The 23077-nt window shown below is 59.4% G+C and overlaps 2 protein-coding genes across 3 annotated transcripts in view; both read left to right on the forward strand.

Annotated features, from left to right (window-relative positions):
• Window positions 1–3055: 3055 nt before the first annotated feature.
• On the forward strand, window positions 3056–3649 carry ASCL5 (achaete-scute family bHLH transcription factor 5). The gene has a single exon (XM_012744322.2). The coding sequence runs from the start codon at window positions 3056–3058 to the stop codon at window positions 3647–3649; it is 594 nt and encodes a 197-aa protein (XP_012599776.1).
• A 1370-nt stretch (window positions 3650–5019) lies between these two features.
• Window positions 5020–23077, forward strand: part of CACNA1S (calcium voltage-gated channel subunit alpha1 S) — a 70825-nt gene continuing 52767 nt past the window's right edge. For both annotated transcript variants that reach the window (XM_075996970.1, XM_075996971.1), the window contains exons 1-5: window positions 5020–5355; window positions 7520–7625; window positions 19710–19849; window positions 22569–22711; window positions 22874–23026. In XM_075996970.1, coding sequence (XP_075853085.1) covers window positions 5204–5355; window positions 7520–7625; window positions 19710–19849; window positions 22569–22711; window positions 22874–23026 — 694 coding nt within the window. In that variant the 5' untranslated portion in view covers window positions 5020–5203. The remainder of the gene's footprint in view (window positions 5356–7519; window positions 7626–19709; window positions 19850–22568; window positions 22712–22873; window positions 23027–23077) is intronic.

The following is a 23077-nucleotide window of genomic DNA, read 5'->3' on the forward strand; positions in this document are numbered from 1 at the left end:
GGGAGTTATAATTTAATAAGACCTTTGTGTTGGGTCGGTGCAGAGCTCTCTGATCCTTGGGTCAGATGTGAAGCTACCAGCAGAAATATGGGGGGAAGGGGAGGAAGCTGAGTGTGGGCGATTAGCATTCATTAGTTCATGAATTACTGGCTTTGTTTAAGTCACTTTCCCAAGGTCCTTGTTTAGGGTTAAGCCTCAGTTTTCCCACTTGTAAAACTAGATAATATTAACACCTACCTCACAGGAACAGAGCGAGGAGTCAGTGAGATGATTCATGTATGGCACAGTGTCTCACACATCATAAATAATCAGTGATAGCGATCATTATCATTGCTATTATTTCACTACAATGCTTGCTTAATGTTCTATTCCAGTGCCTAAAACAGTCCCTGTATTTAGCAGGCCATCATTACATACTTACCGAATGACTATCGTGCCACTTAATGATAATGTGCCACACTGAGTCCCTCAGGTTCTGCGATGCGGTAGAGGACTCACTTGCAGGTGTGTTCTCACCTGTGCTCCCTGGCAGGTTATCGCCTTTTTTCTAACAGTAAAGACAGAACTGGCTCAAGAAATACGTGGTCCAACTGTGGGGTTTCTTGCCTAAGTCACCTCCCTGAATAGTTTTATTAAAAATGTATAAATAGTATATGAGAAACATAAATAAGTTATGAATATTGAATCAACATGAACAAATATTAAGTTGTATTTATTAAAATTGTCATGTAGATGTAAGTAAACCTCTGACCTCTATCAAATTAAATTTAGATAATTAAGTCAAATACGAATAGACAGGGGTCCCATGGGACAGTCTGGATCCCAAATTTTTACCAAAAAAAGCGCTACTAGGAAATGATTCCAAGCACCCTTTATGGACCTAGCACTGAGCAAAGGATCGAGGGGTATTACCTAAGGAAGAAACGGCCTGTTCCCTGCCCTCTGGTTGCTTACAGTCTGGTTGAAGATTTAGAAAGCCCGCACGGAAGCTGGGAAGCTCCGGCAATCAGGGTGGCCGGAGCTGGAATCTGAAGGCGGCAGGACAGGGTGTGGCCGAGCGGCGTAGGGAGGGCCCCCAAGACCAGAGCCAGCACCAGCTACGGTGTGAAGTCAGCTCAGGAACAGGCAAAGAGTACCAGGAGGAGACCAACCTATGGAAAGAGATCTCCGGGAACCTTCTCTTGAAAGCAACAGGGAGCCCCTGGCGGCTGCTGGGAGGAGGAGGGGCGCGCGCACCTGTCCTGGTGTCTCACACATTGGCTTTTACCTCTGAGAGCACAGCCGAGCCTCCGCGGTGCTTAGAGTCGCTGTTGATTGTTCTTGGTTTGCATTTATCATAGAGGACAGAGCTGGCCGGGAAGGGACCCAAGGCCCGCACAGAGGACAAAGGTGACAGGGTGCGGGAGACAGGTTCAGGGATCTGGGCCTGTCCCCTGCCTCCCCCTGTCAGGGAGAGAGCTGGCCCCCGTCTGGCTGTTGGAGAGGCCTTGCCCGGTGTCCCCGGCCTCACGAGGCCCGTCACTGTCCCTGTGGGACGCAGCACCCGCCCACTACTCACTCGCTCACGAACGCCAAGCACCTTTGATGAAGAGGAGGACAATAACATAGTGTGGTGGGTGCCGGGATGCAATGCATGGGACACGGGTCACACACAAGAGGGGGGATCAGAGAGAGAGGCTTCCTAGACGAAATGACACCTAACTTGGATCCCATAACCACAGGGGATGAGGCTTGGTGGCACTTAGACTCAACACAGACCAATCATTTCTGAAATGACAGCTTCCTGACGCCTAGGGCAGGCTCACGTAATTCAGACCCACCCTGACAAGCCCAGCTTTCTGCCTCGTCCTCCCTCTCAGCTACTCAACACGTATTTGTTGACAAGTGTCTAGTGCACGCCGCGGGCTGGGCTGGGCTCTGGGCTCACACAGGTGACGGAATAGAGGAATCCCGTTAAGTGCCATGACATGAGAGGGTGTACGCTGGGCCCAGGTGGGCTGGGGCAGGGGGAGCTTTGGTGACTGTCCCTCTGCCAGGCAGAGGGCTTTGAACGTCCCAGCGACACCTGAGTTCCGCGTCGTCAAAGATGCATGTCCTTCAGTAAAGAGCCAGACTCCTCGGTTGGCGGTGGCTGCTGCTGGGACCCCCGCTGCTGGTTCGTGGGCAGACTCTGAGCCCCTTTGAGATGGAAGGCCCTGGAAGGTGTCAGTGATGAGACGTCATTCCCACTCTCGAAGGAAGTGGCAGCACTGGACATTTTTATAAGCTAGGCACGGCAGGTGTTTGGGGATATATTTTCCTGCATCTTATCACCCTCCTAGGAGCCAAGGGTGTTTTCACTGTCTCCAGAGATGGAAACCAGGACACAAGGTCAGGCAACTATTAGGGGGCGAACTCAAGATTTCCAACCCAGGTGTACGCTGTCCCACCCGCCCCATGAAATCTACAACTCCATTTGAGGGTGGGGGTGTCGCAAAGGAGCCCCTAATACAGGCCTTTCCTAATCGATATTTTCACTCTCCCCTCTTTAGAGACGTCCCCCCGGACCTCCTCTGCGGAGCTGGCGCCCTCTTAACAGCAGCCGTCGGTCTGGGCGCCCAGGACAGCCGGGGGACCCAGAAGGGCACCAGGAGCAAGAGCCGTCGCTGCCCCCCACCCCCCGCATGGAGCCTGGGGGTTAGTGGCGCCGGGGGTGCCCGGGCGGGCGCAGGAGGAGGCGGGTCGGCTGCCCCGCGCCGTGGAGGAGGGCGGGGCCCGCCCACGGGCTGGCTTTGAGAGGGCGCTCGCTGAGCCCCTGTGAGGGGCACACTTGTCCAGGGCGATGGCTCGAGACAGAGAGTCCTTTAGGGAAGCCACCCTAAAGGGCGACTGGACACCCTAGCAAGTCCTGGCACCCCACTCCCCTAGAACCCCTCCTGGCAATGTGACTCGCCCCTGTAGTCCGGACCCTAGAACCCCTCCTGGCAATGTGACTCGTCCCTGTAGTCCGGACCCCGCACACCCCAAGCAGGGGCCGCCTGGTGGGCTCACTCTGGGCCCAGCTGCACGCGGCACCATGAACAGTAACTGCTGCCGGGCCCTGGTGCAGCGGAGGCCGGTGGGGCCCCCCAGCTGCATGCCGCTGGGCGTCGTGCCCCCTCCCCGGCAGGCGCCCCTGCCCCCCGCCGAGCCCCTGGGCAACGTGCCCTTCCTGCTGTACCCGGGCCACGCCGCTGAGCCGCCCTACTACGACGCCTACGCGGGGGTGTTCCCCTACGTGCCCTTCCCCGGCGCCTTCGGGGTCTACGACTACCCCTTCGAGCCCGCCTTCATCCAGAAGCGCAACGAGCGCGAGCGCCAGCGCGTCAAGTGCGTCAACGAGGGCTACGCGCGCCTCCGCGGCCACCTCCCCGGCGCCCTGGCCGAGAAGCGGCTCAGCAAGGTGGAGACGCTGCGCGCCGCCATCCGCTACATCAAGCACCTGCAGGAGCTGCTGAGCGCCGCACCAGATGGCGCGCCGCCCCCCTGCCCCGCGCCGCCCGCCGCCTCCCGGCCAGACCGCCCAGGCGACCGCGAGGCCCGGGCGCCCCCCGCCCTGCTGCCCGAGTCCTCCGAGTCCTCCTGCTTCTCCTCCTCGCCTTTCTTTGAGTCGGAGGAATCCAGCCATTGATCGGGCCCGTGGCCGCCCCCGGCTTGGGGTGGGGTCGCCGAGAGTGGGACGGGGAGCAGCATGGGTCTGCCGGGCCACCTGCGGTGCAGCGCAGGCCCCGGACACGTGGAGGTGCGCGGGGCTCCCGCGTCTGCGACACCCTCCTTCCCCCACCAGCGTGGGGCGCATGTGCAGGGCAGGGGGCACGAGGGGCACGGTGCAGAGAGTGGCGGAGCCTGCGAAGGCTCTGGGTGCACGCTGAGACCCTCCAGGCGACAAAGGGGCGACCCCGACGGTCGTCCCCGGGCCTGGCTCCCGCTAGCCTCAAGTGGCTCTGCTCCCCTCCCTCAGCAGGGGCATCTGTCCTTGTCTCTGCCAGTCCTCCGCAGGAAGCAAGCTGGGCTTTGCTTGTGCCATGCCCGAGGCCTTCGCGAGATGGCCTCAAACCCTAGCGACTGCAGGAGCTCGCCTGTCCCCAGAGGAAGGGACCCAGAGGAGGGATGGGAGGCCTCACTCCGCTTGCGCCCAGCCCAGACAGACGGCACTCACACAGGGGAAGAGGCGGTGCATGCGCTGGCCCTGCTTGCTAGCTCCCTCCGCCGAGGGCGGTGGCCCTCTCCCCCGTCCCCCAGTGGGGCCTTCTTGTTTTTTCCCAGGTGAGGATAGAGACTGCGTTTTTTTCCCCCTCGTCCTGTAACCCTGGCGGGGAGGGGTGGGATTCGGGTACATCGGCACTGTGGTGGCACCAAAGAGCTAAATAAAAGCATTGCTGAGTTTTGTCATTCCTAGATCACTGTCTGCCCCCACCTGCCCTGGTGCCCCTTCCTCGTCCCCACTCCCAGCCCATAGCACTGCAGGGGTGTTGCTAGCTCATGCACTCCACTAGCACAGACAGCTTAGCATGTGCCAGGGCCTGTGCGGAGGAGGGGCCGGACTCTCGGAGATAATGCGCAGGCGCACAACCCTGCACGTTCAGTGCACCGCGCCGCAGGTGCTATGCCAGGGCTGCGCAGCCAGGGTTGCTCTGGGAGCCTTCGACCCCGTTGGGGAGGGCTTTACTGTTTCCCCGACGTGGGGTTGGCAGGGGCTGGGGTGAGGGTGGCAGAATCTCGGCCGATGGGGCAGGTGCGGAGCCGGGTGGGGTGCTGTGGCGCCAGGCTAAGCCAGGCTGCGGGAGGGGCCGGTCTGAAGTCCGAGGCTCGGCATCACAGGGTATACCCTCCTAAACTCTATTGCCCCGACCTGAAACCTTCCATCCTGCCTCCAACCGCCCCTGCCCACCCCGGGCCTGTGTGTAAGTTCCTCCCCCACCCCCACCCTCCTCAGGGGACAGATTGGGATGTCACTGGCTGGGCTGGACGGCATGACAGCTGCCTGGCCTTGGGAGCTCTGCGGGCAGCAGGGAGCCGAGGGGAGGCTAATTTTACCCGTCCTGCCCCCACTCCCGCCCTGCCCCGGCTGGCTCAGCAGGGCAGGCTCCGCCGGCCCAGTCCCCAAGGCAGGGGCACTGGGGACACAGGGAAGAGAGGGCCGTGGGGTGGGGGAGCAGGAAAAAGCCAGGTTGCCAGGGAAGCCATGGAGCCGTCCTCACCCCAGGACGAGGGCCTGCGGAAGAAGCAGCCCAAGAAGCCGGTTCCCGAGATTCTGCCGAGGCCTCCCCGGGCCTTGTTCTGCCTGACCCTGCAGAACCCCCTGAGGAAGGCCTGCATCAGCATCGTGGAATGGAAGTATCCTTCCGGCCCGGGAACTGGGGGTGGGTGGGTGTAATGTTGGGGAGGGGTGTAGGGTGGTCGGCGCACGCGCTTGGAGGGCCAGGGAGACGGGGGACTTTGGAAATGGGGTGAGCCGCCACAGAGCGGCATGAGGGGGCTTTGGGACGGAGCTCTCAACTAAGGGGCAGAGGGGGAGGAAGAAGAGGAGGGGGGGCAGAAGAGGAATGGGTGGGGTTCCCGGGCACTGAGTGGACAGCCAAGGTCCTGGGCAACCGCCGGCGGTGCCCACCGACCGTTGGTGGAAGGGGACTCTTTCACGGGGACTGTTCCCAGCTGTGCCTGAATCCACATTGTCACGGTGCCACTTAGGGCTGTGAAGCAACAGTCTCGTTTTGGAATAGGATGGGGACCAAAAAAAAAAAGAAGCAGTGGTGGCATCTCTGAGCAAACCCTCCCTCGACGAGGGGCTTGGAAGTAGCGGTGGGTTCAGGGAAGGCTCCCGCCGGGGCAAGCACCATCCCAGGGCTCGGAGCCGGGAGAGCCGGGCTTGGAGGACAGACGGCCTCCCCCGAGAGGCCCCAGACACTGGCCGCCACGCCTGGCTGTTTCGGCTCAGACAGACCACGCTGGGGACAGGGGCTTCCAATCCTGGGAGGAAGAATGACGGAAATCTCTCGGTTATTTGGGGAAGGGAGGAAGGAGCCGCCGAGGGGAGGGAGGCCTGAGTCAAGTGTGTGCTGGGGGCGAGGGGCAGGAATGTTTGAAATGCTTCTCAAGGGTTCCGGAAGCCTGGGCTCCACCAGCTGTTGCTGCCAGGGCAAGAGAAGCTCGGGGCCGAGCGGAGACGGTTTGGGGTCAGGGTCTGCGCCGCTCCCCGCAGCTGCTCCCCGCCTGGCCACGCCAAGGCCTCGCGGGCGGCTCCCGCCCTGCCGCTCTCCGCCAGATCAGGTTCTGCCCTGGGTTCTGCCTTCCTCCATCCTCTGCTCCTCGGGCAGGCCTCGCCCCTGCGGCCCTCCTTTCTTCCCAGACACTGGAGGGTGCTGGGGAGGAAATGGGAATTTTCAATCAAGCCCATCTATGTAGTCTGCTGCCTCCCAAAACACACACACACACACACACACACACACACACGCACGCACGCACGCACGCCGCAAGCTCCGCCCCTCGCTTTGCCTGGCTCCTGCCACCCTCGCTCTCTAACGGGTCAGCAAGTCAAGGAAGGCGAGGAGACTGGGCGCGGTGGCTCACGCCGGTGATCCTGGCATTCTGGGAGGCCGAGGCAGGCGGATCGTTTGAGCTCAGGAGTTGGAAACCAGCCTGAGCAAGAGCAAGACCCTGTCTCTACTAAAAATCGAAAGAAATTAGCTGGCCAACTTAAAATATATATTTAAAAAAATTAGCCGGGCGTGGTGGCGCATGCCTGTAGTCCCAGCTACTAGGGAGGCTGAGGCAGGAGGATCACTTGAGCCCAGGAGTTTGAGGTTGCTGTGAGCTAGGCTGATGCCACGGCACTCACTGTAGCCCAGGCAACAGAGCGAGACTCTGTCTAAAAAACATATATAATAAGGAAGGCGAGGGCCTGCGGTGCCCTCCGGAATCTGCCTGCAGGGTGGGTGTGTCCGGGAGGGGCGAGCTGTGAGTGTGTGAGCAAGGACACGCCGCGAACGCGTGGCTCTGGACATTCAGGTGTCCTGTTTCTGCCCTCCCTCGTTCCCTGACCTGCTCGGTGGGTGCTCAGCCTTACCCGTGCCCGCCCCCAGCCTCCCTGGCTGTCTCTCTGGGCGAGCCCCCCAGGGCGTCTGGCCGGAACCTCAGGGAAGCCTGGCTCCCTGGAGCGGCCAAGGGCGTGGGCAGGCACTTGGAGCCGAGCGGTGTCGGGGCTCCCTGGACCTTAGAGCCGAGCCGGAGACCCGAGCCGGAGACCCGAGCCGGTACGGACCTTGGCAGTCCCAAAGGGTCTGAGTGGAAGTTACCTGCTCCTGAGGAGAGGGACCCAGGTCTCCAGGCGGGAGCCGGGCCCTTCCTGTCCCCTGCAGGAGAGCAGGGAAGGAGCAGGGTGGGCAGAGCGCCCAGGAGCCTGATGTCAGGGTCCTATTCCAGATGACACTCAGCGCTCTCTGCCCCCGAACCCTGCAAACCCCACGCCTCCCCCAAGGGCTCTCCTTAACCCTGGCACCAGACCCTTCGAGACGATCATCTTGCTCACCATCTTTGCCAACTGTGTGGCCCTGGCCGTGTACCTGCCCATGCCTGAGGATGACAACAACTCTCTGAACCTCGGCCTGGTAAGATGCTGCAGGCCCAGGCTGGGGGAGCCCCCCCCTCCCGACCACCTGCGGGGCTGGCGAGTGGTCCCACAGCTTTCCGTGATCAGCTGGCACTGAGCCCAGGCACTGTGCTGAGCAGCTTACAAAAGTAAGCTCGTTTAATCCTCACCACAACCCCACGAAGCGGTCCCATTCGACACATGTGGAAGTTGAGGCTTAGTAAGGCCAGGGGGTGAGCCCTGGAGGTTCATTGCTGGTTCCCCTCCCTGGGTATGTTCCAGAAGAGACTGGCATCTGTTGAGCTTGCCTTTGTGGAAGAGTTTGATCGGGAAACTACGGGAAGAAGATGTTTTAGGGTTCTGTGACACCACTTTCTCCTCTGCCCTCCAAACACAAGCATAGGACCATAAAACGTCCACGGTGGAAGGGACTTTCAAGAGTTAGTTGTCCCACCTTGTCCCTATGTCACTCTATTTTATAGAGGCCTAGAGAGATTAAGGGACATACTTGCCCAATAGCTAATTAATAATAAAATTGGTTAATATTTATTAAGTACTTATTAAATGCCAGGCTCTGTGCTAAATATTTTACATCGTTATATGAGTTAATCCCCATTGCTACCCCTGTGGGGTAAGTAACATTAGACCCATTGAAAAGACAAGGAAACTGAGGCGCAGAGAGCTGAGTGCCTTTGCTCAGGGTCGCCCCACTTCTGCGTCTTGTGGTGGGGCCTCCAGCTTGGTCTGTCCGACTTCAGAGCCTGCTCCGTGCAGCCTGTTGCCACGGTGGCGGCCGACAGCAGGAGGTCTTCTCGGGGAAGTCCTCTTAGACACACTGGCCTCCGTAGGGGCCAGGACAATGGACGCATCGTTTCGGCAGGGCTGTGTCCAGCCCCCAGCTGCAGGGTGGGGGCGAGGCCGCGATTGGCATGCATCCAGGGCGGGACAGAAAGCTCACCTGTCTCTGCCTCTCCTTGATGCTGGTTTCCATGGGAATCTGTCTCGAGCAGCTAGGGTGCTACATGTGCGCTTGCTGTGAGTGGACAAATCTCTGAGCTCCGGAGCATGGAAGGAGAGTGGGCTCAAAAGTGGGTAGGGCCAGTGCAACCTCTGCGGACAAGGACGGCGTTCCGTGGGGCCTGGGCCTCCCATGGCTTGGTTTTCTCTCTGCCCCCGGATGTAGGGAGGGCTCTGAGTCCACCCCGCCCTTCCTGATTTTATATTTTGGGGCCTCAGTTCCATTAGTACTCCTTAAGAAATTAACTACTTTTGCAAGAAACTCTGCCTTCCTTGGAGGATATTAAATTGCGCCTCCGTGGTTACGTCATCTTCCGTCTTGAAAGGAAATGGCCGCCCTAACGTTTTCACGTGCGTGTCCCTTCAGGTCGTGGGCTGGGGTTGCAAAGCCCTGGGTTAGGTCTAGAGCTCACGGATGCAGGATCATGAGTCTCCCGGAAGAGGGAAACCTGACCAGAAGCAGTTCCAAAGCAGCAAATGCCACCTGGCATGTCAGAGCGTGGTGGGAAAGTAACGTTCAGTGAGGGACCCCTTTACTGAGAAGCCCAGAGAGGGTGGGCAATACTCAGGGTCACACAGACGGCTCTAGCAGAGGCCTCCTCTCTCCTGCTTGCCAATTGTGTGTTCATCTCTGCAAAACCCAGCGAGAGAGAGGAGAGGAGACAGAGCAGGAGGAAGGGACAGCAGGCATTCGTCTCTCTCTCACCCTATTGGTTGCTTTGTAGGCATCAGAGAAAAGTTGAGGACTCTCCAGTCGTCCAAAATAACCCGCCGTTTTTAGGAAGGGAGGTCTAAGGACCAATTCTGCGTTAACTTTCTCACTCATTTAATAAATATTTACTTAATGCCTATCACATCCCTGGCACATACTGGGGATATAATTGTGAACCAAATAGATATAGTTCCTGTCTTCGAAGAGCTTAATTAATTGAACCAATTAAACAGCAATTATAATTAAACCGATTAAAGTAGTGGAAATGGGAAATGGGCAAGATTTGGGGACACTATACTGGCACACTGGAAGAGAACCTGAGCTAGTCTTGGGGTCAGGGAGGCTCCCCCACAATGGGATGACCAACCTGAGACCTGAGGACAGGGGACGGGGCCAGCTTGTGGGCACGTGACCCGAGCAGTCCCGCAGGGCCCCGAGCTCAGAAGGGCCCCGTGCTTGGGTTTCGATGCTCTGTGGTTGTAGCATGGACATTTTCTTTAGTCTTGTCTTTGAGTTTGTGTTTTGTAAGTGAAGTCCCTTGAGACAATGGCACATGCGCCAGGGTCTTGGAGCCTTGACTCACGTGAGGTCCCGCCTTCTGCCCCCTCCCTGCCTCAGAGCTTGGTTCCACCCCCTGGTGTCCTGGGCCACCTGGCAGGGGCCTGGGTGGGAGGGTGGGGAGGACCAGAGCTGGGTTCATGGGTCCTTGGGTGTCTCAGGGTAGGGCCTGGCTGCGGTTGTCCCCACCCTGGCTGACAGTGCCACAGCCTGCTCTGGGGGACCCTGCAAGGCTGAGCCTCTAAGGCCCATCCCCCACCCAGGTCCTTAGAGCCCTCCTGGGGCACAGGTTGCAGTCCCATAGGTGCTGCCTGCCACCGTGGGCTGAGAGGGGCTGTGTGAGAGAGGTGCCCGGCCCGCCTTCCCCGCCTCTGGCTGGGGCACGGGATGTCGGTTGTGGGTGGTGAGTGCCGGGGATGGGTGGGAGGTGGGGCCGGGATGGGGTGCGCCTGCGCCCCAGGACTTCAGGTGGGCAATGAAAGCACGCCGCAGGGGGTGAGAAAGAGACGGAAGGAAAGGGAACGCTTTGGATTTTGGTGCCTGAGCAGCTCTTATTTCCTGCTCTTGAACATGAGGTCCCACATTTTCATTTGTACTGAGGCCCCCAGGTTTTGTGGCCGGTCCTGGATGAGGGGTGGGGAGGAAGGAGAGCTTGCGGGAGGGCCTGGCGGGAGGAGCGCTCTGGGCAGAGGGAGCCGCGTGGGCACAGGGCTGGAGGCAAGAGACGTGTAGCCTTGGGGGGGCAGGGGTGAAGCGGGGTGCGATGTGGAGTGCAGGGGACAAGGCAGAGAGCCTGGGGAAGTCTCCCAGGCAGGAGATGGGGAGACTGGGAGGGAGGCGCCAGCCATGGTGGATGGATAGACGAGGCGGGTTGGGATAGGCGTCCCCAGGTGGAATCCATGGTGACTGGCCGTGGGGTGCAGGTGTGGGGGAGGGGACAACATGACACTGGTGTCAGAGGGCGCACAGAGCAGGTGGTGACGTCGCTCACCAAGACAGCGGCACGGGGGAGGAGCGGGCGGGATGGGGAGGAGGACTATGGTGAGCCTGACTTTGGGCGTGTGGAGATGCAGGTGCCTGTGTCCACGGGCCGGGCAACTGGACCGGCAGCTCTGAGCATTTTACGCCAGAGCTTCCTCACTCGGCACATGCAGACCAGCTGGGGCAGGGTGGGGCAGGGGTGGTCGGGGTGGGGGCAAGAAAGGCTTCCTGCACTTGCCTTGAGTGCAAGCAGAGTCGGGGCGTTGGCACCCTTGGTCGTGGGGGGGGCCGGACACCTGCCTGGGAAGTGCCCACCCCAGCGCCCCACAGGAGCTCCCTCCTGATCTCCGGGTCCTCCCGCAGCGCTCGCTGGGGGTAACGGGCTGGGGTACCCCTCTGACTCGGCCTGCTCTGTGTCACCGGGAAGTCTGGGGGTCCTCCCTGAACAGAAGAGGAAACTGAGGCCCAGAGAGGGCAGGCAGTTCCAGGAACACACGGCGGGTCAGAGGGTGGCAGGCAGAGGACCCGGCCTTGCTGGCGTCCCGGCCAGCCGTGTGGGTCCAGGTGGGCGGGGAGGTGGGCTCTGAAGTCAGCCCCGTACCAGCAGTGTGGTCTTGCACACGATTCACCCGTTTCATACTGGACAGAGGAAGCTGGGCGAGTCAAGACCGTCTAAGTTGTAGTGCCTTATCTACAACACAAGGGACTTTTATCATGCAGGGGGGCCGCCCAGCCATGCTGCCCTGGTCTCAGAGACCCCCACATTGTTCTAGATTCCCAGGGTATAACCCCCGACAGCTACGCCAAAGAATTATTTCAGATCAAAGCGTCCTCTTCACCCCACCCCCACCTGTCTCTGATTCCTCTTTAATTGTTCATCTCTCCTTGAAACATCCAACTCGTCTTAAGGACTTTTCTGATCGCCCCGCCCCATCCTCCAGCAAATCGTCATCGTCCATAACAACAACCACATCCAGTATTTGTTGAGTACTTGCATGGGGACAGGTACTGTTCCAGTGCTTTCCGTGTAGTATCACATTGGATGCCCGCCGGGCAGGTACTGTTATTTTCCCCGTTGTACAGATGAGTAAACTACAGCACAGAGAGACCAAATCGCTGCGCATGCCCCGTGGGACGTGCGGGCAGGGCTGCACCCTTTACCGGACAGAGTCATCCTTCCAGCCCTGGCCAGCCCGAGGGGGAAACGACATCCATCAGACTTACTAATTATCGGGCGGAGACTAGAAATGGCAACAGTGCTTTTGCAATCGATACATTGTATCATTTCCTCCTCAGAGCAATCCTGTATCAAAGTATGAGTTTCAAAAAGTTATGTTTAACTGAGTAAAGTATAGAAGGAACACATGTGAAAGAATAATTGAGCTCCTAAGAGAGCAAGCAGGAGGGCAAAGCTGGGTTAACGGGAATTAGAGGAACGGAATTTATATGATAAGGGAGAAAGAGAGATGGAATAGGACTGCCAGGTCAGACACCAAGCTGGTTAATGTCCTACCGGGCAATATAACTGTAACCACCAAGGCAGGCGTCCTCAAACTACGGCCACGTGCGGCCCGCCGAGGACATTTATCCGGCCCGCTCGGTGTTTTTGCCGCCGCTGCCTGTCCTGCTTAGCAGCTGACTCGCCCCGGGCCCACAGTGCGCATGTGTGGAATGTTCACCGCACTCTCCAACGGCCCTCCAACGGTCTGGGGGACCGTGAACTGCCCCCCCCCCGTTTAAAAAGTTTGAGGACCCCTGCACTAGGGCTATGTATCAGGCAGAAATCATTTGCATCTGTAGAAGACAGAGTAGTGACAGTTAAACAAAGGTACATTCCCTTAGGTCAGGGGTTTTCAAGAGAGTGGGGAGGGGGAGTAGTTCTGCCCCCCAGGGGACATCTGGCAATGTGTGGGATTGTGCAGGCGGGGGCGGGAGTGGAGATGTGCACTCCCAGCATCTGGTAGGGCAGAGGCTGAAATCCGGCAACCCACGGGACAGCCCCTGCCCCCACCAACAAAAAACCGTCTGGACCAAGATATCAATAGGAGTGAGATTGAGAAACCCTGACCTAGACAATCACATAATTCCTGGCCAGGCCTGTTACAGAATGCTCCGAAACGGTATCGAAAGGCTGTGGCGCCCTCCCTGTGCCTTGTTTCCAAGTTCTGGATGATTTTGTGATTTTCCTTACGTGGACATTGCCTGCGGCCCATGAGGGGCAGGGCAGGGCAGGGCAGGCTCAGACTGCAGCTCGGCTGGCCGGCCCCTCCCGGGCTCCAGCAGCAGCCGGCCGCCCACTCCGCCAGGCCCCTGCTGCATTCCTGAGGTTCAGGTTGCTGCCTGAGGTTCAGGTTGCTGCCGAGTGTCCCCGCAGCGCTGGAGCCCGGCCTCTGGCAGCCAAGGCGTTCGTCTTTTTATAGGGTCTGGAATGTGCCTGCCAAGTCCTGTGGCCAGCAGCCCATCCACCTTGCCATGGGGGGGGGGGGCTGGGGCCCCAGAAGGACCCCCCGCCCGGCCTTGCCCTTCAGAGGCCCAGGACCTGCACAGCACCGGGCCCTTTGAGCCTGGGCCACTGTACAGAGAACTGACGTGACAGCCGGATTTCAGCTCCACCTGGGAGCCTGCCCTCCCCCACCGCAGGGCACAGCTCCCCCTTGCAGGGTCTCCCCAGGCCAAGCCCCTCACACAGAGCGAGGGGCTGGGGACACCGCAGTAGCCGAGCAGCAAACGCCTTAGGAGAAACCTGGGCCCTTTGCCCAAGCTGTGCCGGTCCCGGTGACCCTGGCAAAGCACAGGCTCCCGGGTCAAACCCGCCGCCTCCCATCTAGACTGCGGCCGCAGCTTCCCAAACCCTCGGGACCTCTGTGGCCCGGCCTGCGAGCAGAGCACCACAGTGCCTGCCCCTCCAGGCCTGCCGTGGCGATGAGCGCAGCCACCTGGAACGGAGCCGCCTGAGAAACGTTGGCTCTTTCCTTCCCCGCCCACCCAGCACTCACAGCCATAGCCGAAGTCACGCTGAGCCCAGGCACCGGGGGAGCGAGGACAGACTAGGGCAGGTTGGGGGCGTTTCTCTCCCCTGCGTGGCGTGGAGGTTGAGACACAGAGTCTGGAATCAAACTGTCTGGGTGTGCCTTATGGCTCTGCCGCTTGGTAGCTATGTGATCTGGAGAAACTACTCAACCCCTCTGTGCTTCAGTTTGCTCATCTGTGAAATGGGGGCAAGGGTACCTACCTCACAGGGTTTCAGTGAGGATTAATGTATGTGAGTGGCCAGAATAGGGCCTGGCACATAAGTGGGCGCTTGATAAGGCTGAGCTATTCATGCCATCGTTACCCAAGACAGTGCTGGTCTCCCCGACTCCTGGGCTGGGCCCTCCACTTTCTCCTCACTGCCTTCCCCCTGGGTGACAGTCCCCTCCCGGGACTCTCAGCCCTATTGTCCCTATACCTAGCAGCCCTGGCACCCCGTGGGGGAATGGAGGAGGGAGTGCCGGCCGGCCGGGGTGGGAGGAGGGCCAGGGAGGCCCACTCTGATCCCGCCTGTTTGGGTGAGGGCTCATCGGGCCAAATATAGCCACTTCCCTCACTCCCCCGCGGGTCACTTTCCAAACCTGGACGCTGAGGTGGCCGTGGAGAGACCAGAGCCCTGGACACCTGCGGACGTGTGGCCACAGCGGCCGGCACCTCGGGCCGGCTTAGCAGAAACAACGGGGACTCGGTGACGGCAGGTGGGGCCCTGGCAGCCTTCAACACCTCACTCCGCTCTGAGTCTCACTTTCCTCATCTGTGAAATAAAAAACAACAGTGTGCAGCACCCAGCTCTGCCCACACCGAGGCGTGCAGGAAATGCCTTGTTTTCCCACAAACCAGCTATACTGGACGGAGAGAGCTGCGATCGCAGTTATTCTTGGTGCTTCCCGTTGTCCAGCAGCCCTGGGGACGTGCCCAGGCCCTGGCAGGGCTCAGGTGACAGGGGTGACAGGTCCTCCGCACCCTCGCTAAGTCAGGAATCCTTGATGAGGCTGGACCTTGGTTTCATGAGGGTCTTAGCGCCTCCTCCCAGACATGGCCACCTCTTCAGGGCACCGTGAGCTCTACCCTGCAGACCACCCAACCCTGGCGCGATCTTGGGCTTTAGCAACAAACGCCAGGGCCCGAGGCAAGGGGGGCAGCTGGCAAGTCTTCCTTTCCTCCCCCAGAAGGAAAACAATCACTAACACCGTGACAGTATCTTCTAAGTAGTGCCTGTGGTGCGGCCTGCCCCATGCATGCTGGGGGCCCCTCGGGAGCAGGGAGGTTTGGGGACACCCACGCCCAGCCCCTGGTCTGCCTGAGCTCCCCACAGACACCCCGGGCTTCCTCCTCCCTCAGCCAAATCCACTTCGCCCCTTGAAGCCCACGTGCCTTAAAGAGTTTAATCCCAGCACTCTGGGAGGCCGAGGTGGGTGGATTGCTGAAGGTCAGGAGTTCAAAACCAGACTGAGCAAGAGTGAGACCCCGTCTCTACTATAAATAGAAAGAAATTAGCTGGACAACTAAAAATATATAGAAAAAATTAGCCGGGCATGGTGGCGCATGCCTGTAATCCTAGCACTCTGGGAGGCTGAGGCGGGTGGATTGCTGAAGGTCAGGAGTTCAAAACCAGGCTGAGCAACAGTGAGACCCTGTCTCTATTATAAATAGAAAGAAATTAGCTGGACAACTAAAAATATATAGAAAAAATTAGCCGGGCATGGTGGCGCATGCCTGTAGTCCCAGCTACTCGGGAGGCTGAGGCAGGAGGATTCCTTGAGCCCAGGAGTTTGAGGTTGCTGTGAGCTAGGCTGACGCCACGGCACTCTAGCCTGGACGATACAGTGAGACTCTGTCTCAAAAAAAGAAAAAAAGCCTTGACAACTGCTAAGAAGAAAAATAAAGCAGGGTAGAAGACAGACAGTGGGGAGGGGACAGGAAGGTCTCAGTGACAAGGTGACATGCAAGTTGGGATCCAAAAGGAAGACAGTGAGTCACGTGGAAATCTGGGGAAGAGCATCCCAGGCACAAGCCCTGAGCCCACAGTGTTTTCATCTGGGTGGAAGGAGGCAGTGTGTGGAGGAAGGAGGATGTGTAGGGGAAGGAGGAGGTGTACGGGGAAGGAGGCCGTGTGTGGAGGAAGGAGGCCGTGTGTGGAGGAAGGAGGATGTGTAGGGGAAGGAGGAGGTGTACAGGGAAGGAGGCCGTGTGTGGAGGAAGGAGGCCGTGTGTGGAGGAAGGAGGATGTGTAGGGGAAGGAGGAGGTGTACAGGGAAGGAGGCCGTGTGTGGAGGAAGGAGGATGTGTAGGGGACGGAGGAGGTGTACAGGGAAGGAGGCCGTGTGTGGAGGAAGGAGGCCGTGTGTGGAGGAAGGAGGATGTGTAGGGGAAGGAGGAGGTGTACAGGGAAGGAGGCCGTGTGTGGAGGAAGGAGGATGTGTAGGGGACGGAGGAGGTGTACGGGGAAGGAGGCAGTGTGTGGAGGAAGGAGGATGTGTAGGGGAAGGAGGAGGTGTACGGGGAAGGAGGCCGTGTGTGGAGGAAGGAGGCCGTGTGTGGAGGAAGGAGGATGTGTAGGGGAAGGAGGAGGTGTACAGGGAAGGAGGCCGTGTGTGGAGGAAGGAGGATGTGTAGGGGAAGGAGGAGGTGTACAGGGAAGGAGGCCGTGTGTGGAGGAAGGAGGATGTGTAGGGGACGGAGGAGGTGTACGGGGAAGGAGGCCGTGTGTGGAGGAAGGAGGCCGTGTAGGGAAGGAGGTGGGGGCAGCGATCACTGCGGGTCAAGCGGGGCAGAGGCGGTGCTGAAGGACGGGCAGCTGGACTGGAGACACGAGGGTGGAAAGGCCTGGGCCTGAGCATGCTGGGACTGGGGAAAGCGGAGGGAAGAGTCTGGAAAGGCCACCGGGGTGTCCGGTGGGCAACCGAGTGCCGCTGGCTGGGACAGGGACGGGTGCGGACGAGCAGGTTCGCTGGGAGGAGGAGTTCCATGAGGCACATGGCGAGTTCAGGGTAGGACAGAGTGAAGCCCGGGTGAGCCGTGAGAACGAACAGGATGCAGGGGGAACCGGCAGGACAGTACAGGCGGAAAACAGACCTTCGCCGGGGCCCGGGTGACTGATAGGAGCAGCTGTGCGTTACTGAGCATTTGCTCAGTGCCAGGCGGTGCTGGTCACTCGCAAGGTGCCATTTCGTCCTCAAGCTGATCTTAAAGATAGTAATAGTTAGCATTCTCTCAGCATTACAGATGAGGAAACTGAGGCTCACGGAGGCTCAGAAACCCGCCCAGAGCCATGCCGGCGAGAGCCAGCACGCCGTACAGCTGCTGCCCCGCCCTGGCCACGGCAGACTCTTGGGGCTGCTGAAGGACATGTTTTAGGGACAGTCGATGACCCTGATCTCGGAGAAACAGCCAGACCTTGCGCAAGGAGCTTAGTCAGGAGCTTAGTACGTATCTGCGGGTTGGCGGCCCCTCGTTCCTCCGCCAGAGACCGAGTGCAGGCTGCAGGGCTGCGGCCCCACCTGGCGTGACGCTGGCGGCACAAGAACGAGCACGTCCCTCTCCCGTCCCCCTGGGCAAGGGCCCGTGCTGGGCACACACAGGGTCCTGTGGGGGCGACCTGTCATCCCGGGCACTCCGGGACGGGGCTGCAGGGAGGGTGGAGGAGAGCGCTGGGGCTTGGGGACAGCAGGCCGTGGGACCAGCGTGACCCCGTCTGAGGCCCACAGTCCCCGACACCCGCTCTCTGAGCCAGGCAGCCAGGCAGCGGGCGGACAGGCAGCGGCAGGTGCGGGCAGCGCTCTGGCGTCCGTGGCTGGCCGCCCGGCCTGTGAGCACCGCGTCTATTTTGGGTCCTGTTTGCTCCCAAGCCCACTTCTCCTGTCTGTCTCTGTGGGGTGGCAGGGACCTGCGAGTTTAAATGCTGACTTGACCTCACTCTCCGCCCGGCGCCTTCCCTCAACAGTTGCCTGGCGCCCAGGAAGCCTGCCCTGCCGGGGAGCGGAGACCACCCCCCCACCCCCGATTCCTAGCAGACCCTCCACGGTTGCCTCCACCCCACTTCCCGCAGCAGGGAGGGTGCCTCCACCTGCAGCTCCGGTCCGCGGAGCAGGCCGCCCACGATTCCCATCCATGCTAGGCACAGTCTCTGCCTTTCCCAGCATGGCGTGGCTTTGCATCGTAGTACTCACCTTGTCATTTCCTGGAAGAAGGAGAATGGTTGGGATCACAAATCAGTGGAAGGAATGAGGGGTAAGATCAGGGAAATCGAGTCTAGTCCATGCAGCTTCAGTTTCCTCCTCCATGCGGAAGGGGAGATTATGCTTTCAGGAAAATTCTCTGAATGACAAGTTTGGGGATTTCTGGGGCCATATTCATATTAACGAGCCATGTGGAAAGCTTTTTCCTTGCCGCCCACACCTACCTGCTTGGAAGTAAAAATAAATTATCTTTTGGATCATTTAAGGTGGTGGCCAGTTCCCCAGTCGGGCTCTGCCCGGAGTAAAGACGCTGGATCGGTGACGTGGGTTACGCCTGCGCGGCGTGCAGACGGGGAAGGGCCCTGGTCGCAGGAGATGCTTTCCTGGGGGCGGGTGCTGGTGACCGATGATGACTGGGGGGCTGGATTGTGGGCCCCCTAGTTGTGTAATTCCAGGGGGCACCAGTGAAGATACACAGGTGCACATGCACACGCATACACATGCACACGCACATGCACACACACATATGCACATGCACAAGCACACACATGTATGTATGCACGTGCACACACACAGGCACACACACATACGCACATGCACATGTGCACACGCGCACACACACACAAACAGTGGAGCCGTGCAGTGCTGCGCCGGGCCCAGGCGGCAGGGGGGTCGACAGCCCTCCAGAGACTGTGCCCGGCTGGGGAGGCCCAGGCAAGGGGGCCAAAGCTCTCGGCAGCCGCCCAGCCAGGTTCGGATGCCGCAAGGACAGCAGCTTCAGCCTGGGGTCCTGAGAGAAGGGACCTGCCTCCGCAGTTAGAAACAGCTCCTGCCTGGGCCCCGAGGAGGGGGCAGGCTGACAGGGTGAGAGGTAGGGGGACCTGGAGGACCAGGCTCCCGGGAAGGACCTCCTGCAGGGCGGGGCTGAGCTGGCGCCCCGCCTCTTACCTGCAGGGCCCCCCACCGTGCGTCCCGCATTCCCTGCACAGTGGTGCCTGTGCCTGTAAGTGGCTGCTGGGGGCCGGTGGTGTGGGCGGGGGAGGTGGCGGGAAAACGAAGGAAGGGGCAGCCCCGACCAACAAGGGGAGGCCTGGAGTTCTGGAAACCCACCCCACCCGCACCCGTCAGTCCACTGGGTGGTGGGAGAAGAAAGACCCCCAAACCAGATAATTCCTCACTTTGGGGCCACCACTGACTACCCAGTTCTAGGCCCTGCAAGTAGAGCGATGAAGAAAATGGGAGAAAGTCCCCAAGGTTCACGGGGTTTATGTTCTAGTGGGGAAGATGGATAACGAACAAGATAAGAACATACATGCATGATTTAAGCGAGGGTTGAGTGCTAAGAAGACCGAAATTAAATGCCGGAGGCGGCTCAGATTGCACTTGGTGGCCAGGGGAGGCCTCAGTGGGGGGCGGCTTTTGAGCAAAGACCTGCAGAAGGTGACGGGTGGCGATGTGGGGGGAGGGGCGTCCCAGGCAGAGGGATCAGCCAGTGCAAAGGTCCTGAGGCAGGACTGTCCGGGGAGCAGCAGGGAATCCAGCATGGCAGGAGGGGAGAGAGCGAGGCCGGGTCCCGGGCGCGTCCAGAGAGCACGGAGGAGCGGCGTGACCGCGCTTGCCCCCGCAGGAGAAGCTGGAGTATTTCTTCCTCATCGTCTTCTCCATCGAAGCCGCCATGAAGATCGTGGCCTACGGCTTCCTGTTCCACCAGGACGCCTACCTGCGCAGCGGCTGGAACGTGCTGGACTTCACCATCGTCTTCCTGGGGTGAGGCTGGGGGCGGGGGTGGGAGGGCAGGCCCCCGTGCCCTGCCAGCACCCCGAGTCCCAGAGGTGGGCAGGGACCCCGGCACTGCGCTGGCCTCTGCAGGGAGCAGCCCCACCCGGCCGAGCCCCGGGGGAGGGTGAATGTCGCCCCGCTGCCCGTCTGCAGTCGCAAGCCCTCCCGGCTGGGCGCCCCGCCTCCCTTCTCCTCCAGACACCGCACTCGGCGGGGAGTGGCGTGCGTGGCTCCAGCGGCCAGCAGCGTCCGGGCGTTCACGAGCTTCTCAACTTCTGTCATTTATTCTTTTGTCCCACGACCCGTATCGAGTGCCTGCACTTTGGGCTCACAGAAACGGACAGCGAGCAACCTGCGTGCGTTCACCAGGGCTGCCGCCACGGCGTCCCGCAGACCGGGAGGCTTCAGCAGCACAAACTCACGTTCGTTCTCGCGGTTCTGGAGGCTGCAAGTCCCAGGTCGAGGTGCCGCAGCCTCGGTCTCTCCTGAGGACTGTCCCCCGGGCCTGCGGACGGCGCCTGCTCCCTGTGTCCTCCCCCGGCCTTTCCTCTGTGCCTGTGCACCCCGGCGCCCCTCTGTGTGTGTCCAGATTTCCTCTTCTTCTTCTTCTTCTTTTTTTTTTTTTTTTGAGGCAGAGTCTCACCGTGTTGCCCAGGCTAGAGTGAGTGTCGTGGCATCAGCCTGGCTCACAGCAACCTCAAACTCCTGGGCTCAAGCGATCCTCCTGCCTCAGCCTCCTGAGTGGCTGGGACTACAGGCATGTGCCACCATGCCCGGCTAATTTTTTCTATATATTTTTAGTTGTCCAGCTAATTTCTTTCTATTTTTAGTAGAGACAGGGTCTCCCTCTTGCTCAGGCTGGTCTCAAGTTCCTAAGCTCAATGATCCTCCAGCCTCGGCCTCCCAGAGTGATAGGATTACAGGCGTGAGCCACCCCACTGCACCCAGCCCAAATTTCCTCTTCTTATGAGCACACCAGGCGAATTGGGTTAGGGCCCCCACAGTGACCTCATTTTAACTTAATCACCTCTTTAAAGGCCCTATCTCCAAATACAGTCACATTCTGAGGGACTTGGGGGTTATGACTTCAACGTGAATTTTGAGGGGACACAGTTCAGGCCATAACATTCCCTTTAGTAAGGACCAACTAATTATAACAGCAGCATTTATCAAGCACTTAATACGTGATTACAGATAGCATCTCATTAATTCTCCCAACAATCCTCTTGTTTCCCCCACTTTATGGATAAGGGAGCTAAGGAACAGAAAAGTCAAGCAACTTGCCCAAGGTCACACAGCTAGCTGGGGGCAGTGCCAGGATTCAGACTAAGTGTGTCTTGGCTGCAAAGGCTGCACTCTTAACCAGTGTGCTGTCCTTACCTGCGAACCAGCCAGGGCTGCTTTCGGCACAGTGGGGAAACAGAGGCATTCTGTGAATTGGCCTCTGCACTTTGTGAACTGCCCTGGCCGGAAGCCAAGACAGATGCAGACAGAGTGTCAGAAAACAACGCCTCACAGAGCATCATTGTTTCACACTCAGTGTGTCCCAGGGGTTCTGTTGTCAGAAGAAGGGGTCATAGAAGAAGGAATTTGAGGTGGACTTTAAAAGGATAGTGGAAATTTGAGTAAACCGAGGGAGGAAAAGGGGGTGAGCAGGAAAGAAAATAAAAGGGCGTTATCAGAAAGTGCAGGCCAGCACGGTGGCTCACACCTGTAATCCCAGCACTTTGGGAGGCTGACGCAGGTGGATCGCTTAAGGCCAGGAGTTCAAGACCAGACAGGGCCATGTAGTGGGACCTCATCTCTTAAAAAAAAAAAAAAATTAGCCAGGTTTGGTGGCACACACCTGTAGTCCCAGCAACTCCGGAGGCCGGGAGGCTGAGGCAGGAGCATCCCTTGAGCCCAGGAGTTGGAGGCTGCAGTGAACTATGACCGTGCCACTGCACTCCAGCCTGGGCGACAGAGCAAGACCCCATCTTAAAAAAAAGTGCAACACAAGGCAAAGCCCAGGGGGAGAACTTGCTCTGGAGTTTCTTCTCTGGGTCACTGTTGGGTGAGGGCTGATAGGCCACCCTCTGCCCACCAGGGACTGAGCCTGTGGCAAACGTGCTTGCACCCTGTCCAGCACCTGTCACAGATGGATAGCAATACTCTTTTCACTGAGTCTGAACTGGATCTCACAGTCTCTTTATTTATTTATTTTTGAGACAGAGTCTCACTCTGTTGCCCAGGCTAGAGTGAGTGCCGTGGCGTCAGCCTAGCTCACAGCAACCTCAAACTCCTGGGCTCAAGCCATCCTCCTGCCTCAGCCTCCCGAGTAGCTGGGACTATAGGCGTGCGCCACCATGCCCGGCTAATTTTTTCTATATATATTAGTTGGCCAATTAATTTCTTTCTATTTATAGTAGAGACGGTGTCTCGCTCTTGCTCAGGCTGGTTTTGAACTCCTGACCTTGAGCAATCCGCCTGCCTCGGCCTCCCAGAGTGCTAGGACTACAGGCGTGAGCCACCACGCCCGGCCCCTCTCAGTCTTTTTAAATAAAACTCTCCAGACGGGCACCACCGAATTGTCGGAGTTAGCAGTCGGGGACCCTACTTGCCGTCCCTCCCCTACGCCTTTCTGCAGCCCCTGAGCCCGGGCGGGGCCCCAGGCCGCTGGGACGGTAGTTTATGCACACCCCGGGCCCTTCTCCCCCTCCCGCTCCAGGGTCTTCACAGTGATTCTGGAGCAGGTCAACGTCATCCAGAGCAACACGGCCCCCATGAGCCGCAAAGGAGCCGGCCTGGACGTCAAGGCCCTGCGAGCCTTCCGCGTGCTCAGGCCCCTGCGGCTGGTGTCCGGCGTGCCCAGTGCGTGGCCGCGCCTCTGCAGACCCCTCCCTCCCCGCCTCCCCGGTCCCCGTCCCCTCCGACCTGGGCATTCCAGGGCCTTCCCAGGGTTTGCAGAGAGAGGGAGAGCCCTGAGACCAAGAGGGACGGGGTGACCCCTCTCCTCCCCCCTGCCTGCGGCAGGCCTGCAGGTGGTCCTCAACTCCATCTTCAAGGCCATGCTCCCCCTGTTCCACATCGCCCTGCTGGTCCTCTTCATGGTCATCATCTACGCCATCATCGGGCTGGAGCTCTTCAAGGGCAAGATGCACAAGACCTGCTACTTCACCGGCACAGGTGAGCCCCTGGTGGCGGGTGGGGGGTGAGGGCGTTCCTAGGAGAACTCAG

The sequence above is a fragment of the Microcebus murinus genome, chromosome 23, assembly GCF_040939455.1.
Source record: "Microcebus murinus isolate Inina chromosome 23, M.murinus_Inina_mat1.0, whole genome shotgun sequence".
NCBI classification, from domain to species: domain Eukaryota; kingdom Metazoa; phylum Chordata; class Mammalia; order Primates; family Cheirogaleidae; genus Microcebus; species Microcebus murinus.